The sequence below is a fragment of the Rissa tridactyla genome, chromosome 16, assembly GCF_028500815.1.
Source record: "Rissa tridactyla isolate bRisTri1 chromosome 16, bRisTri1.patW.cur.20221130, whole genome shotgun sequence".
In the NCBI taxonomy this organism is placed as follows: Eukaryota; Metazoa; Chordata; class Aves; order Charadriiformes; family Laridae; genus Rissa; species Rissa tridactyla.
In genome coordinates this window covers 4,751,894-4,768,154 of record NC_071481.1, presented here as the reverse complement: position 1 = coordinate 4,768,154, position 16,261 = coordinate 4,751,894, and the positions used below count along the sequence as shown (strand labels likewise).

At 39.7% G+C, this 16,261-nt stretch overlaps 2 protein-coding genes across 8 annotated transcripts in view; one reads left to right on the top strand and one right to left on the bottom strand.

The window, feature by feature from the left end:
• LZIC (leucine zipper and CTNNBIP1 domain containing) overlaps positions 1 to 7,361 on the bottom strand; it is a 31,770-nt gene extending 24,409 nt beyond the window's left edge. For 4 of the 5 annotated variants that reach the window (XR_008469484.1, XM_054222306.1, XM_054222302.1 and 1 more), the window contains exons 1-6: positions 7,281 to 7,361; positions 6,309 to 6,449; positions 5,045 to 5,180; positions 3,887 to 3,985; positions 3,109 to 3,204; positions 1,280 to 1,361 (exon numbers count right to left, since the gene is read on the bottom strand). Coding sequence is in view for 4 of the 5 variants with exons in the window: in XM_054222306.1 (XP_054078281.1) it covers positions 1,280 to 1,361; positions 3,109 to 3,204; positions 3,887 to 3,985; positions 5,045 to 5,180; positions 6,309 to 6,409 (514 nt within the window). In the remaining variant the exon portion in view is untranslated. Of the gene's footprint in view, positions 1 to 1,279; positions 1,362 to 3,108; positions 3,205 to 3,886; positions 3,986 to 5,044; positions 5,181 to 6,308; positions 6,450 to 7,207 lie in introns of all 5 variants that reach the window. The other variant, XM_054222303.1, reaches the window with a different exon arrangement.
• NMNAT1 (nicotinamide nucleotide adenylyltransferase 1) lies at positions 7,123 to 15,035 on the top strand. Of its 3 annotated transcripts, none has more exons than XM_054222300.1 (5): positions 7,123 to 7,142; positions 10,565 to 10,736; positions 11,192 to 11,375; positions 12,066 to 12,211; positions 13,541 to 15,035. In XM_054222300.1, exons 2-5 carry the CDS (start codon positions 10,616 to 10,618, stop codon positions 13,939 to 13,941), a joined length of 852 nt encoding a protein of 283 aa, XP_054078275.1. In that variant the 5' UTR covers positions 7,123 to 7,142; positions 10,565 to 10,615; the 3' UTR covers positions 13,942 to 15,035. The 3 variants fall into 3 exon arrangements, with proteins under 3 accessions (XP_054078275.1, XP_054078274.1, XP_054078276.1); XM_054222299.1 differs by lacking the exon at positions 7,123 to 7,142 and adding an exon at positions 7,418 to 7,475; XM_054222301.1 differs by lacking the exon at positions 7,123 to 7,142 and adding an exon at positions 8,638 to 8,657.
• Positions 15,036 to 16,261: the final 1,226 nt, after the last annotated feature.

Here is a 16,261-nt window from a genome sequence, read left to right as displayed (position 1 = left end):
CAGCAGCCCTCCTAGTGCCCTGCTTTGTATTTGTAACTAGAATGGTGTTGATAAAGCACCAATGGTTTGGCTACCGCTGAGCAGTGCTGGAGTAACATCAAGGCTGTCTCGCCCCCAAAGGCCAGTAGGCCTGGGGTGGGCAAGAGGCTGGGAGGGGACATAGCCAGGATAGCTGACCTGAACTGACCAGAGGGATGGTCCATAACATATGACACCAGGCTCAGCAATAAAAGCCAAGAGAAAGGAGGAGGTCGGGGGATTTGTTAAGGCATTTGTCTTCCCAATTAACTGCTACATATATTGAGGCCCTGCTTCCCAGGAAATGGCTGGACATTGCCTGCTGATGGGAAGTAGAGAATAAATCTTTCTGTTTTCCTTCGCTTGTCTGCACGGCCTTTGCTTTTCTTTAATAAACTGGCTTTATCTCGACCCATGATTTTTTCATTTTGTATTCTCCCCCTGTTCTGCTGAGGAGGGGGGATGAGAGAGCAGCCTGGTGGGCACCCGGTGCCAGCCAAGGTCAACCCACCACACACCTAGAGAACTTCTAATGAAGTACCCTTTTGAACAAAAGGTTTTCACCTTGCTTACACTCTCAGGAAGAGGCGTACTGAAAGGTAGGTCACAGAGACAGTTTATTTGTACCCTGACCTAGTCTGGCACGTTCCTGTCATTCACAGTTCTTTCATCACAGTTCTAACTGTAATGCTAGAATGAACTGCTATGCTTATTTAATGCATATTATAATTGAACTTTTGGTCTTGTCAATATGATTGGAGTTATGACACGCATGGCAAGAAGAGCGAGTGCTTTAAGGCTGTATTTTGACAATGTGCCAATAATTGCCAAATTCCCTGCATCAAGCAGAGGAAAAGGCTCTTCAGAAGAGAGTCATTAATGCAAAAAAGATATGTGTTTAACTGTAAGAGTGGTATCTCTGCTTGAGACAGACCATTCAAGCCTTCAGCATTTTTGGCAGTGTGAGGCTGATGGTTGGACGCTATCCGATAGGTCCCTTCCAACCTAGACAATTCTCTGATTATGGGCAACACTTGGCGTTTTATGGGCATTTGGCACCAGATTTATTTGCTGCGATACTTTTTCTTCATGGTTAGTGTATCAGAGTTTCATTGTTAATAAAATAGAAAAGCGTATATCACAATTTAATGGCGTGAATCTTTCGTTCATATTTTCTCTTTCATAGGGGAATCACAGGTATTTCTATTAATCAGTATTCAACAAGGCAAAGAAATTGGAAGTTTTGAGAATGAAAACTTACCAAGGTCAGTGGAGACTCTCTCAAACTGGCTCAGGACTGTACCTGCATTTGCTGACAAGAACATCTCATCATCTGCAGTGAGCTAAATCAAAAAAGGCCATAACTGTGAATTGGGTACCTTAACTGTATTTCCCACCGTCTACGCAGGCATCTACATGAACTACAACAGATTACAGTGATTGTCAATTTGCAGTTTAAGTGGCAGTGTTAGCTAACATATTAAAAGCCAAAGTAAAAATGCAAGCTATTCACTCTACCACTGAATTTTTTCCTCAGTGGTGTCTGTCAGCCCAGAGAGGACAGTATATCCCACATGCCTCTATGTGCATCACTAAGTTTCAAGCTGACCTCCAGGACAATTTTTGATGAAGAGGTCACGCTGTACCGCTGTACCAAAAGCTATGCAAAGGATATAAACTACTTTTTGTCACGTGGTCAATACAGTAACGAGCTCGCTTCATATCATCTACTGAGGAAAAGTACTACCAGCTTTGACCATGTTTAGAGTCAATGACCTAGAAATGGTTCTCTTCCTTTAAAGTGATATTTCCACATGTACATTTTACATTTATGTATGCTCTGATGCCTTCTGACAGAGACCCATAAAATATTTACAACAATGAAATAGTAACCTACATTTGGAAGGTTCGGATATTCTAAGTTAAAACTTCCTCATTTAAGTTGCCTCAGATATACATTCTTGTTAAAGCAACACATAAATGTGTCAAACTGACCACAGTGTTTGTGACAGTTTATTTATTAAAAATATACAAAACAGGTACAGACATTCAGAATGATGTTGGAATGAGAGAAAAAGTATTAGTTACCTGCCTTTGCAAGCAAGCATCTAACTACTTAACATTTTGCGGTATTGTGCAGACAAAAGTGTAATAATTACCATCATTTTTCACATTCAGACCAGATGTGAAACTACTACCCTAGCAAGTCCTCTGTAAAGTAGGTTACTGATTGTTTTAAAAGATAAAGAGGCTATGCCAAAGCATGGGGAAGTGGCTTATCTGAAGTGAACCAAGGAACTCATGCCAGGAGGATTAGGTATCTTCATGCAGTCAGTTCACAATCTTAACTTACCTTTTAACCTATTTCCAAAATATTTTTTTTCTGGACAGTCAAGCAATAAAAATATTCTGAGGGAAAGCATTTGCTAGTATCATCTACCCAGAATGCAGCTCCTTTAAGTACTGCACTTGATCTTTTCCTAAGAAAGCTTAAGTACAGAGACACACAGCAACCCACTTTCCTCACATATTATCAACAAAAAGAAATAACTTGTCTTCCTCCCTCTAGTGGTAAAAAAACAGGGATTGTTCTACCACTGATGTACTCATTGAGGAAACAATCAGTTTATCATTCATCTCTCCAAATTATTTACCTTACACTAAGAGGTAGTTATTATCACCAATACAAAAGTCAGTAAAGCTCAATGTATGTCAAAAGCATCAAAAGTCTTAGATAGTTCCTGCCAGGTGATAGGTTAACCTGTAAAAGATTTGTTTTGTAGCTTTTATAAATATCATCAGCTTGTATCAGCTTATATGTGCTTCAATCATACGACCACCAAAGAAAGCCTTTTAAAGTAGAAACAGCCTTATATAAATGCACAATACTATTTGATATATGTTCAGTAGTGAGTGCTTCAAAAAGCTTGGCATTCAAATGGAAGGACATTCACATACTATAAAAACAAGCCATATTTTATCATTTGCTCATAAACAAAAGTTGTAATTTCTTATTTTAATGATTTCAAACTCCTCTTCAATATATAGATAGACATTTCTTTTCACCTAACTATCATACCAACACCTTACCTTCTCACCAAGCTTTCTGAGGGCAGTCAGGATTTCCACTTTCTGCTGGGTGTACAGGTCGCGTCCCAACTTCCCAACTATTAAGTCTCGGTCCATCTGTATATCGGGGGGAAATAAATCAAAATATGCATGCTTCCCATTAGTTTCACTTGGTTTCACTCAGCACAACAGCATGAGGAATGCAACAGCCTAAAAATATCATCAGTAAGCATGGTACCCCTGGAAGTAAGGCTACCCATAATTTAAAAGACGGCCACGAAGTTTTTCTGAACATTCTGCAAATGCTCTTTGCACCTAACCTTAGCATTCTTGATTTCTGCAAACTTGAATCTCTTTTAATCGAAGGCTGCTATTCATTCAAAATTACGGATTCACACATCACTGATACATGGAGGAATCACAATTCATTTCACTTTATCTGGATCTCAAGTTCAGTCTAGATCTCTGAAACACTGAGTGCACTCTCCAGTCCCTCAATACAATTACAAATGCCTACTCTTTACGTTTTCTATTTGCCGTTATACTCAGTTCACTATCTGTTAATCACATTTTTCTTTTGAAGCAGCAAGATAGAGACATTTCGAGAAATACATATTATTGTCCCCATTATCTCAATGAACATTTAAAACTGAACAAATTCTGAAAGAGACCTTCTCTATCTCCTTATGATGCTGCCACTAAGGTTTCTAATACACTTGGTGCTCTTCTTGCAATTATTACATATTTAAAGCAGTCTAGCTCAAATAAACAGTTTTTACAGTAAAACAGAAGCCTTCACCTCTGCCAGCCTTGTCCTCAATTGCCTTGGTTGCTTCTTTGCAAACATTCTAATTACTTCTGGAGTTTTAAATGCTTGACTGATGGCTGCTTGTATTGCCTACAAGGAAAAGAGCAAGTATGACCAGAACTAATAGCAGTCACAAGGTATAGCTGCATGACATGATTAAAAAAGCTGGAAAGCATCATTAGTGTCCTCTGCATTGTTTGACAAGGACGGCTTTTTTTGCATTACCATGAAAGTGAGATCAAAAAAACGTATGACCTTTATGCAGGGCTTGAGAAATCCACTGGTAAGTGCAACTACACTGAGAAAGAGCTGTGAAACTTTTCATTACAGTCCAGGTCTTAATTTCTAATAATTTCCAACATCTTCCCGATATTAGCGCATCACAAGTGGACGTGCTATGCTATCTTCAGCAGCTTTAATGCCCACACTGATGATTACAGCTCTTCTAAGGGTAAGCAGAATGTAAATGAGGCAAGTCTACTGTAACTCAAAATCCTCTACAGAACATCAAAACTATATAATTCAATTTCACCACAGTTATGTTTGGACAAATCATGATCTTTTGGAAACAAAACACTAAAACATATGGCTCAGAGGGAACAAATAATGCTGTAACTAAATATCTGAAAAAGAGAGAAAATAGATCAAAAGTTTGGAAGTCAGCATAAAAAAAAAAAAGACCAATTCACTAGAATAACTTAAAGTTACAGTCACTCCTACAGCCTTTTCATTTGGACTGATACAAATCTCTGAAATGCTATCATTATGCTTTCTAAAAAGCAGGCATGAACTTTACTTCTCACAATATATATTGTCCTGGATTCTCCCTCACACCTTTTATATTAATTTGTATTGATTTATGTTATTTTCTAATATTAAGGATCTGATCTATTTAGTCCCTGCAATTTCCCATTTTTTTCCTACAGTGTTTTGGTTATAATTCTTCAGCCTTTTTTTTTCCGTTTTAAAATGAAGAGATTAACCAATTTTTTATGTGTACACATATATTAAATAATAAAAATAACAGATACATAGATCTAGCTTTCACACATGCCTGTCTAAAAATTACTATGAACCACTTGTATCTATTTTCTGTTTCGCTGAGTCCAGGTAGAATGTGAACTATTTTTAGTAACACATCATTCTTACCAGTTGCATCCCGCTGAGCTCGTCCACCAAAGTCATATCTCCAGACATAATCTTCTTCAGTGAGTCATTGATCTCACTCAGCTGTTCTAGAGTTTCTTTTTTGGTCTCTTCATACTCATCTGCATCTAGCTCCTCTCTAAAGAGAGCCCAACAAGACACATTAATTCATACGACTAAACCTGAGACATAATGAAGGAGAAAGGACATCAGGGAATATAATGAAGCATGCTTCCTCGGATAGCAATGAAAACATTCACATCACTTCAGCCCATTCTCCTCTAGTCCTCTTTGCTGTTATTTAGCTAATGCATATACAGTTTTCTTGATTTTGCACCATCTCCTAGACACCCATGCACTTGCGGTGTTTGTATGAAGTCACTTTGTATTAAAAGGGCCCTGACCACTATGAGATACTCAGCACTTGGTACAGTATTTAAAAGTGTATTTTGGATCTCGGCAAAAATATGCATTGAGATTGTCTTGTTCAAAGCTATGGTAAATCAAGTTATCTGAAAATCCCATCTCATTATGCAAAAACCATCAAGTTACTCAGGTATAACTGATCCTGCTATTTACACCTTGCCTAATTCAAAGAATGGCACTACTAACTCTTAGCAGTTAATAACTGTTCTTGGCGGGGGGGGGGGGGGGGGGGGGGAAGTACTGCAGGGGCAAGTTAGAATTATACTCAGAGAAAGTATCTAAAAAACACACAGGCTGTTTAAGTGCAAGTACCAAAAAAGAAAAAAAACATCACTTTTCCTTGGTAATTCAGTCTATCTCAAATTTTATTAGCCCACAAAAAACGTAACACAAAATCACATGAAACAAGTCACATGAAAATGTTAGACAAATATACAAAAATATAAACCTCAACATCCCTAAGACAAAACAAAACAAACACAAAAGCTATTTGCTAACTGCTATTAAAAAAAAAACCATATGAAAACTGAGTTCTGTGAACAGCTATTAAAAGTTAAAAAGTCACACTGAAATATCAAATTTCAAAGAAAAGAGTAATGAGTATTTCTGCCTGCATTTTCCTCAAGAAAATATAAATAGAATGATCTTAATAAAAAGAAAGGGGTTTTACAATAATTTTTACTACCCAATACAAACATCCTATCTAGTTTAAAAATATAAAGCCACAGCAACACAAAATAAAGCAAAAAACCCCACAAGATTTTTGAAAGGTATCACTTTCTTCTGCCAACCAGTTAAGAAAAATATAACTATATAAGATGAAAGCATCTATTTTTATTACCTGCATTCCTCCAGATCTTGAAGCTGTTGCATTAATCTATCCAACTGCTCTTCCAAGTTTTGTCTTAGTTTACTGGTCTCCGTTGTTCCTCTTGAAGCCATTTTCTTTTTGCACGTAACTGTAAGATGTTACATGACACTCCTAGGACAAACAACGTTTTATTGTTGTGTATCAACAACTCAAAATTTATTTTTAAATGCTCCAAGTACCAAGAAAACTATGCGATATCTTGATACCTGAATGTCTAACCAAAACACTTGGAGAGTGAAATACAGAAGTGTTAGGCTGGGTCTACAGGACTGCTCTCTCTGTAGCAAGAGGCAATTCACCAAGGCAATAACTCAAACAGCCACAGCGCATAAACACAAACAAGTTTGAAACCAAGCAGCAATTACAGAAATATTCGTGTCCTGCTATACAAAACAACAGATTCCACTCTCCAACTACCCTTTGGGAAACTATTTCAGAGACAACAACCCGGATGCAGGTGTCTGAAGCATGCAAACACCTTAGAATCATTAGCTGCAGAAAACTATAGCACTCTGGAAGCAGTTGGTACTTCCTTGGGTATCGATAGGAGCAGACAGCCGATCCATGGGATATCCATCCCTAGGCCACGCACCAGCACCTTCCAAGGTCTACACTAGGGCCAACAGCTCCCGCAGCCGGAAGACTGCAAAAACAAGGCGACCCTCCCCCGTGGGAAGGTGCCAGAGAGAAGCGCGAGCAGGAGGCGCCGGGGAGGAGAAGCGAGAAGAAGGAACTCGGGCACTGTCCGAGCCCTGCCCATCCCCGAGGACGGGGCTCCGGACGGCTTTTTCCTATTTCGCGGAGGTGAGCCCACTCAGACCAGCTCCTGCACGCACAGGAAGGAGGCTGAGGCCACCCTCGCCGCCCACCTCGGCCCCGCCAGCCGCCCGGGCCCATCTCGGCCCTGCCAGCCGCGCCGTCCGGGCCCCCCCGCCGCCTCACCTGAGACAGGCCGCGGCGAGCAAGAGCACAGAGCGAACTGAGGGAGAGAGCGGACCACTTCCCCCTAGCACCGCTTCCGGCGCGCCGGGGCCAATGAGAACGCGCCGGCGCCGCGCCCGGGCCAATGAGAGCGCGCTGGCACCGCCCTGCCCAGTGCGGCCTCTCATCGCGGCGCTGGCAGCGCGGCCCCGGGTGGTAAGCGCGGCGGGGCGGCCCGGGGCGGCGGCGGGGCCCGCGGAGGCGAGGTGGGGGGCTCGGTGGGCTGCGCCTCGCTCCTGCGCCCCGCAGGTTGGGGTGCCGCACCGTGCAGGTCTCTGGCGGCGTGGAGCTGTGGGGAGGAGGTCGGGGAGAGGGACCGAAACTGGGAGTGCTCGGCGTGCTAGAGCTTCCAGCGACAGCCTGTGCACCGCAAGCTTAATACTTAGTGATGTTTATATGCTGCAGGTATATAAGCGCGCTTAATAAATATTTACCTCTGAAATATAAATGAGATTGACCCAAGCACACCCTGTAGAAGCTGGCAGGTTGATGATCAGAACCATCCCAAATCCTACTGCTGACGTACTTTGATGGTTTTTAGTGCAAATACGTGTCCAGTCCAGCAAAGCACCAGCAGCACTGCAATTAGTTCATGCTAAATATTGGTAAGGTCATGTATAAGCATGATGAGACTATGTATGGGCACATACATAAGGGGCACATCACAGGGCACTTCATTTTTCCTTCTGAAGGAGAAGGGAAAATGACCCATGATGTTCCACACTTACGGAAAATCGGAGTGAAGGCCATTTTACTTTCGTTCCCCTTCTTAAGTCTCGGCAGGGAGGTTTTACTAATATTTCGTTTAGTATCTGCCATAAGAGAGCATTCATTATTTTAAGACTGTTCTCAGTTTTGTGAAACTGAGCACTTACCTGGATACGGGTCTCTCTCACCTCTGGATAGCGGGAGCTGGACTGCCCATTTGCATTTTGTGGTCAAACTGCAATAATTAAGAGTTGTGTCAAGCAGTGCCAAATTATACATAGTTCATCAAAACTACGCATGTCACTATACAATAAGAATAGGCATAGTTCCAGATACAGCTCAGGCAGCAGCCAGGCTTTAATCATTGCTGGAACCTACTCTTCTTTTTCTCTCCTGGGGTGTGCAAATTGCATCGCTTTCCCCCAAAAGCCGGAGCTCTGTGGAGGTCAGTTCCTGCCAAGCGGATCCCAGCCCTGACAGCGTGGGGCTGGTTCCAAGGGTGCCGTAACAGCGAGAGTAATCATGGGATGGTACTTCTGTTGTTTCCTCTGCTCTCCACATCAATGTGCAGCTGTTTTCTATGAAAACAGTGCTAGACAGAGGATGGCAATGCAAATTAGGAGACTGAGGGTATGTGCAAACCGTTGAATTACATTTATATTCTCAGTTTCTACACAGATATGACGCACTACAAGGTGAGTTTATGATACAGTAATTGCCTGTTTCTGAAGACTGTAAATTCAGGTAGCAACATGCAAAAGGACATTTGACCAACTCCAGAAAAGGCACTATATATTTTCATCTCAAAATTTTCTATTATTTTTGCCGTTGCTTTTTTTTTTTTAAAGGAGAAAATTAATCCTTTTCAAATTTGCAGCATGAGTCACTTTCTTTAGAAAGTAGGGCTTTATGCATTACAAAGGGCGGTGTAACTCCTTTCCCTGCCTGTTCCCATGGGAACTCTGCTAGCGATTCCCCTGTGGAGACTGCAGTCCGAGTGACACCAAACCCTTCAATGCTGAACTACTCTGCAGTAATAAAGAATATTGTAAAAGTTTGTGAAACTCTTGAAAGCACAGAAAAGTACCAACACTTGCGAAACGTGAAGCCTTGCGAGACTTCCTTTTATTCAAGGGCTATTTGATGTTGGTACATCGTAGCCATTATGAGATTTAGCTGCTATGGTGTTTCAGCTGCCAACATCACTCAGCTTCTTTCTAAAGGAGAAGCAACGTGTGGGTGACCTTGGGGGAGTTTGTCGGGGCAGGGACGTTGCTGTAGAAACAATGGCAGACTCTTCAGCGCTCAACACAGATGTCTCGCACATTTCACAAACAGCAACGGCAGGAGCTCATAACATATTCCAGTTTTCGTTTGTTCAGGGCCAGGCTAGGGGAAACCATCTTGGCAAGCCAGAATGTTCTCATGAAAGAAAAGAACACTGAGAAGCCAAAATCCATGTAGTGTTGGAAAAGACAAGTAGTGAAATTTCCTTATTTTTACCAATTTTTAAGCAGCTTTCTGAAACTGAGGTTCAAAATTGTAACAGTGCTGTTGTATTTTAAAAAAGGGAAAAAAACCCTGGTATTTACTTGCAGCTTTCACTAAACTTTTTTTAATGCGCTATTCTTCTATCATCTGTGCCACTGGTACACATACCACTTACTTTCTGCAACACAAAGTAGATAGGTTGTTTTCATGTTCAGTCCATAGCACTCTCTTCCCACATACCAAGAGTATGTAAAATGTAAATAAATCCCGAATGAAAAATGTTAACGCTCCTTTCCTCCAGAATTTAATACAATATAATGTTAGTTCTGCAGATTTTGCTGAAAAGACTCACTGCAGTTTGGAGTGGCTGCACTGGGAACTGTCATAGGATGTTCTATTCGCCCCTGAAAGCACTAGAAGTAGGGAGGTTACTTGTAAGGAAGTTCCCTGCAGATGTGTCGCTTGGCAGTTGATGGTGTTGGAATCCTAAAAAAACCTGCAAAGTTCTAATAAAGTTTGTCCTGCAATCACAACAAATAGTCTTTCCTCATGAATTTTTTCTGCATGAGCTGCTTTTCTTAATAGTGGGCAGAACGCTGTCCTCTCTTTAGGCAAGAGCCTATTTTCAGTGATTTAAATTTTAAAGATGTTTCCTCTTGCATTTAGGAGGGAATGGCAGCTGCTATGATAATACATAAGCAAGGCAAATTTGGGCTCACTTATCTATCTGTCTTCTTCCTAGCACACTCACTCTTCTCTACATCCTTCATTTCTGAAGCCCCACAGAAGAATTATTCTCCTTTCTGCAACGTAATGCCATGGTTGTCTCAGCTCCTTGCATTGTACCTCTCTCCAGGGATAACCAGAAAGAACTGGAGGCGGTGGTCTTAATCTCTTAAAAATCGGATAATGCAGTATTACGTGAATAATCAGAGGCCAGATGTTGATGGAAGGAAAATACAGTGTTCAATATGATCTTGAAATCTGCTTATTGACAGCACAAATAAGTGAGAATAACTATTTTTTAATTTCGTCTCTTCTTGTAGCGGCTGGTAACTAGCACCAACGTTCTCCACTTGGCTCTGTAGCTGCGAGGAATGGCTATGGAAGATCCTGACAAGACTGAAGTGGTACTGCTGGCCTGTGGGTCCTTCAACCCCATCACCAACATGCATCTAAGGCTGTTTGAGCTGGCTAAGGACTACTTTCATGAAACAGGTAGGATGGTAATTTATATCACTCAAAACAGCTCTGATAACTAGACACTTAAATGTTAAGGTGAATATTTTGTGTATACGAATGCCTGTTTGACACTGACAGATTATTGAAGCTAGAATGTGTGTAGGTATCATACAAAATCACGTAGGGCCAATACATGAGAGAATAGTCTTACATATGTGTTATTTATTACTAATTTTAATGAGCTAAAGCATGAGTTTTATAGTTTATAGAAATATATCTTTCTAATATATCTCACTAAATCTTTAAATGTGCTGCTTTGCGCAATGGCAGAAGCGTACCGTACTTTTCCACTGGGCTGGCTATCAGAGCTGGCATTGGTGTTCTTAGAGATTGCAGTGAATAATGGTTACGTAATAATTTTAACACAATACAGTGGAAGTAACATCTGCTCAACCACTTTTCATGTTCTTGTGCGATGTGTTTTTCCACAGGAAAATACAAAGTAATCAAAGGAATCATTTCACCAGTAGGTGATGCGTATAAGAAGAAGGGTCTGATCAGTGCGACTCACCGAGTAACTATGGCAAAATTAGCTACAAAAAACTCGGATTGGGTGGAAGTTGATGATTGGGAAAGCAGCCAGAGTGAGTGGTTGGAAACACTAAAAGTTTTAAGGTATTCTTCAGCCAAACCCTAAAAAGTCTCAATAATCTATAAAAGGATAAGGAATGGTGTTAGTTCTAACAAGTTAGAATAATAGCAGGCTAATCCCAAATCATATGAATAGACTCAGTGAAGTCTATTCCATTTATATAAGCATTGTAAATGAAAGATTGCACCATTAGTCCTAAACGTACAAAAAATGAGCCTGTGAATAATTTTTAAGATATATTGTTTCTTAGGCTTTATTCAATTTTTGTGCTGAAAAGGCACTCCTGAGGAAGGACAAGAGACTAGAATAGGTTAGACACATGCTACACCAACTTCCCTCATTTGACTCTGATTGTGCTATGCTGCCCATTTGTGTATTTCAGGGCTGGCAGGAGAATTGTCTGAAGGAGTATCTTTTTTTTTAAAGTTATACGTTTTTTACTCTTTCAGTCACTGCTACTTCACTGAGGTTCTTCTTTTTAAGATGGATTTTTATTAAAAAAGAAAAAAAACAATCTTGTTGCTTTGAAATCTTTGCACTTTGACAATTTTATGACTCAGTTCTCAAAAGTCCCTGTTCCAGCAGATCAATTCTTGGATGGATTGTCTAGGAAAGTGCTGCAGGAGAAAGTGGTGAAAGATTATGTAGTAGGCCATACTCTTCCCTATATTCTCCTACATCTTTAAAATACCTAAAATACATCTGTTTTACAGGTACCATCATCAAAAGCTCTTATCTCCTGATGCCACTAATAGTCTGCAGAATGCTATACCTTTAACAAAGCCAGGACGGAAGAGGAAACAGGAACCAAATAGGCATGATCCAGTTAAAAAGAAAAATCAGAGTCCAGATATAAAAAGTTAAGTCTGTTTGCAAATTAAGTGCTTAACAATACTTGCAATTTCAAGGGAATTCTGCTGATGAGTAACTTTTTTTGATGCTAGTTCTTGGTTCTGATTTCACTGAATAAGTTTATTCTCTGAGCTCCCACAGCATAAAGCAGTAGGTTTTCTAACAAGACAGCTGTAAGGATAACATACAGAAGACAGACATGAAAAACACTCAAGATAATAGAAATTTGAACTGAAACAGATCTGAGCTATCCATTTTACCTACGGAACTTTGGTATACTGTAGTTACATCTGGAAATTTTGGATCATATTGTAAATTGCTGGAGGAAGAAAGGACAGGATTAAGTCCTGAAATTCAAAATGTATCTGGGCACAGGATCATTTAAAATTGTAATTTAAAACATACAGCATGTGTAGCTTGGCTTTGTAATTTTCGGTAGCATTTATTTTGCTTACTGCTTTTAGAGCTTAATGTTAGTTCTTTAGCTTAACATGTACAATTATATGTATTCATATAGAATTTGAATGGCCTTGCATAATGACCATCTTAATCCTTTATATTAGCAAATCTTGACTTTTACCTGACTTCTTCCCTTGAACCTCTCCAAATTCTACTGTTTAATTGATAGTGCTGTAAAGTAAATTTATTCAAAGAAGAGACAAACAGCATCAGGCAGGCTTTTTTCATATTGTGTTGACAGGTGTTTTATTACATTTACGACACTGACTACTACCCTGTGACACTGCTGGAAACTGCAAATCTGTAGCACTCTCAATTTTGCTTTCATTACTTTAAGGTGGTTTCTATCCACATGCTTCTCTAGATTCCCTATAGTACGTAGTATGGAAGAGAGCCCCCTGAAGTCAAGTCACACAGTCTCTGGAGTTTGGTGGGTTTTGGGCATATTTTGTTCCTTTTACATAATCCCATCTGGCCCCTGTCCCGTAAAAGCTAGCTCCTCTTCTGTAACTCTGTGGAATATTACATGAAGTTTTAACAGCATTACAGCATACTTAGCTATTCTGAAATTTTCTCTATATTTTCTTTTACATTAATTTTCACAGTGTTTTATTCACCCCAAGGCTAAATAAGCACATCAGAGTTTATTTTCCAGTCCTTTTGAACAAAGGGACTCCCATAACCTTTTTTCAGAAAAATCCTGTATTGAGACTACTAATTATAAATTTTATGCTCTGAATCTTTTTCTATTTAATTCCATTGTCTATCTTAACCAAAGTTACAGAGACTTAGCCTAGAAATTAAATGTCCCCATCAAGTTAGTTAAAATCTGGTCACCTAAACCAAGCCCTGTGCCTCACTTGTTTTTCTTTTTAAGGCGTCCCACAGGTTAAACTGCTTTGTGGAAGTGACATGCTGGAATCTTTTGGGATCCCCAATCTGTGGAAGTTGGAGGACATCACTGAAATTGTGAAAAATTATGGCCTTGTATGCATCAGTAGGGCTGGAAGCAGCGTTCAGAAATTCATCTATGAATCTGATATTTTGTGGAGACATAAGAATAACATTCACCTTGTGGAAGAATGGATCACAAATGACATTTCCTCCACCAAGATTAGGAGAGCACTGCGGAGGGGCCAGAGCATTCGTTACCTAGTACCTGATGTAGTTCAAGCATACATAGAAAAAAATAATCTCTATAGTCCAGAAAGTGAAGACAGGAATGCTGGGGTTGTCTTGGCTCCTTTACAGAAACATGCAAGTGATTCCAAGAACTAACAGGCACTATACAATTAACTTACTTTCTGCTATGAAAAAACCTACAGTTCAGTACAGGAAAATGTGTTTTTTGGGGGTTGGCTTTTTGGGTTTGTTTGTTTGTTTGTTTTTTAAGTAAACAGTGGGCTAATTCTGTGGCTTTAGTACATATGTAGTTGCTGTTGAGGTTTGGTGCACTCAATAACTGGACCTACACAATTTTTTTTAAACCCATCAATAACATTTTCACATTTAAACATTTTTTCACAGTGCAGTGAACTAAGCACAAGAATTCACACTTGCATGTGAGAATTAACAAACAAAAAAAATGAAAATGTTATGATTTGTTTTAACTCAGACTTCTCTGACTGCTATTTATAAAATACCAACACAAATATTTTTACTAACTTATAGTGTCTTAACAGACAAAGCCATTTAATTTCAAAATGGTCCACTTACTGATCATAAATCTACATAACTCATTTTTTAAAGAATTGCCAACATGTGGTGCATCTCAAAGAAATTATTTAGATCTATCCTGAAAAGGAAAAATTTACTCCTGGCTGAAGTGGTGCTAGATATACCATGCTTTGAGTTGCCTGCCTTTCAAATACTTGGGTTTTCATCTGCCACCATGCAGTTTGCTCCCAGAAATGCCTTGTGCTTTATTTTTCCACTCATGTTTCCAGCGATGTACATTAAGTTCTGCACAGTTTCTCGTGGACAGACAGACCTACCTCAGAAACTGGTTTATAGCCATTGATTTAATGGATAGAAATTAATAATAGTATCGTTGCACTGATTCTCAGACAGTTGTCCCTTTATTTCAAATAATAAATGAGCTTTTACATTTGAGCCACATGTATATAGCCAGAATTGTTTTCTGTAACGAGTTGAGAAGAAATGGTAGGATATTAAGACTGTACAAAAGTGAAATGTTTTTCTTTGGAAGAAATCTGGTTTTGAATCTAACAGCATATTGTCTGTATTATGTGAATATAAACTAGAGAGGCACTGTGAATGTCATAGTGATAGAATTCTACCTCCCTTTATTTGCTGTCATCCCATTTGTGTTTGAATTATGTGCCTTATTAAAAATGCCAAGGTTTCCAAGATGCTACCTAATGGGTCAACTTTTTTCATACTATCTCCACAAGATGACTCTGTTCACATTTTTGACATCAACAAATCCAGCAGAATGTAAGACTCTCAGGGCAGGAAGCCTAAATGTTTCTTGTTGGGCAAGCCTAGAACCAGGGACATGTTCCAGGATCATAACTGTGACAGACAGTCATCCTCCTTCCCTGGGCAGGGGATCCCCAAAGAGCTGAGGCAGAGGTGTAGGCCTCCCTAGGAGCTTAGCGGGAGTCTGTAAGCCAGAAGCCAAACACAGACCATCACAGGTGTCCCCAGGGCCAATGAAAATATATTAATATTTTTTTATATGAATAAAACCGAGCAGGGGAGTTAAAACACCATTGGGGAAGACCTGTAACACGCAGTGGAGCTAGCAAACTTGGAGCCCCACATAAAATTCTGCAATTACAATACACTAGAACATCCATGTTCTACTAGCTCCAGGCTGTAAAGGTGACTGTCTACAGAGAATTGCCAATGAGATTACTGTAATAAAATCAAGTCACAACTTAGAAGTGCATCTGTAACTGCACTGTGACAAAGAGTATCAAGGATTCTTATTTTTTTTTGTTGGTGATTCCTACATCAAATGTGCTCAGTCTGCCATTTTTTCCCCTAGAGCTCAGGCAAGCTTACACGTTCCTTTGATAATGAGGCTTTATCATCATTTATCATCAATAGTAATAAAGGTACCAAAGCGAAGAATAATTTATACCCCCTGTGACACTTTAGCAATCAAACTGCCATAACTGATTGAAGATAACTATTATTGATGGACAAGATCTACTTTTCTTTTTTGCTCGCTGTCTGTCTTTATGACTGACAAGAATAGAGGGCAAGCAAGATTTATTTTCAGGGCTCAAGTCAAATCAGTGTGCTTCTGAATAAACAAGAGCCGATCTTTCTAATGGGAAAGCACCCTATTTATGTGGCCACCTTTCAGAGTAAAACTGCACTTTAAGTCTAGGTTTATTCTTCTAAATAATGATGCTGGTGTGTGTTGGTGCGCTTTGTGTAAATTCTAGAGAAACTACAAAGTCAATAGGATGTTTTATAAAGGTTCGGTCTAACTGTTATATTTCACTGGGTTTTAATGTAGTTATGTGTGATGGGTCTTTCAATAAAATCAATTGCATGTAATATGCTAATTTTAGTCATCTTGTTATTAACCAAATCTGATGTCTGATGACTGTGTGATTTTTAA

Bases quoted from the DNA above. Each gene is read 5' to 3' on its own strand.
- NMNAT1 (XM_054222300.1), top strand. From the start codon at position 10,616: ATGGCTATGGAAGATCCTGACAAGACTGAAGTGGTACTGCTGGCCTGT. The intron at 11,376-12,065 runs GTATTCTTCAGC...TCTGTTTTACAG, and splicing joins GAAACACTAAAAGTTTTAAG to GTACCATCATCAAAAGCTCT. The intron at 12,212-13,540 runs GTTAAGTCTGTT...TTTCTTTTTAAG, and splicing joins TCAGAGTCCAGATATAAAAA to GCGTCCCACAGGTTAAACTG.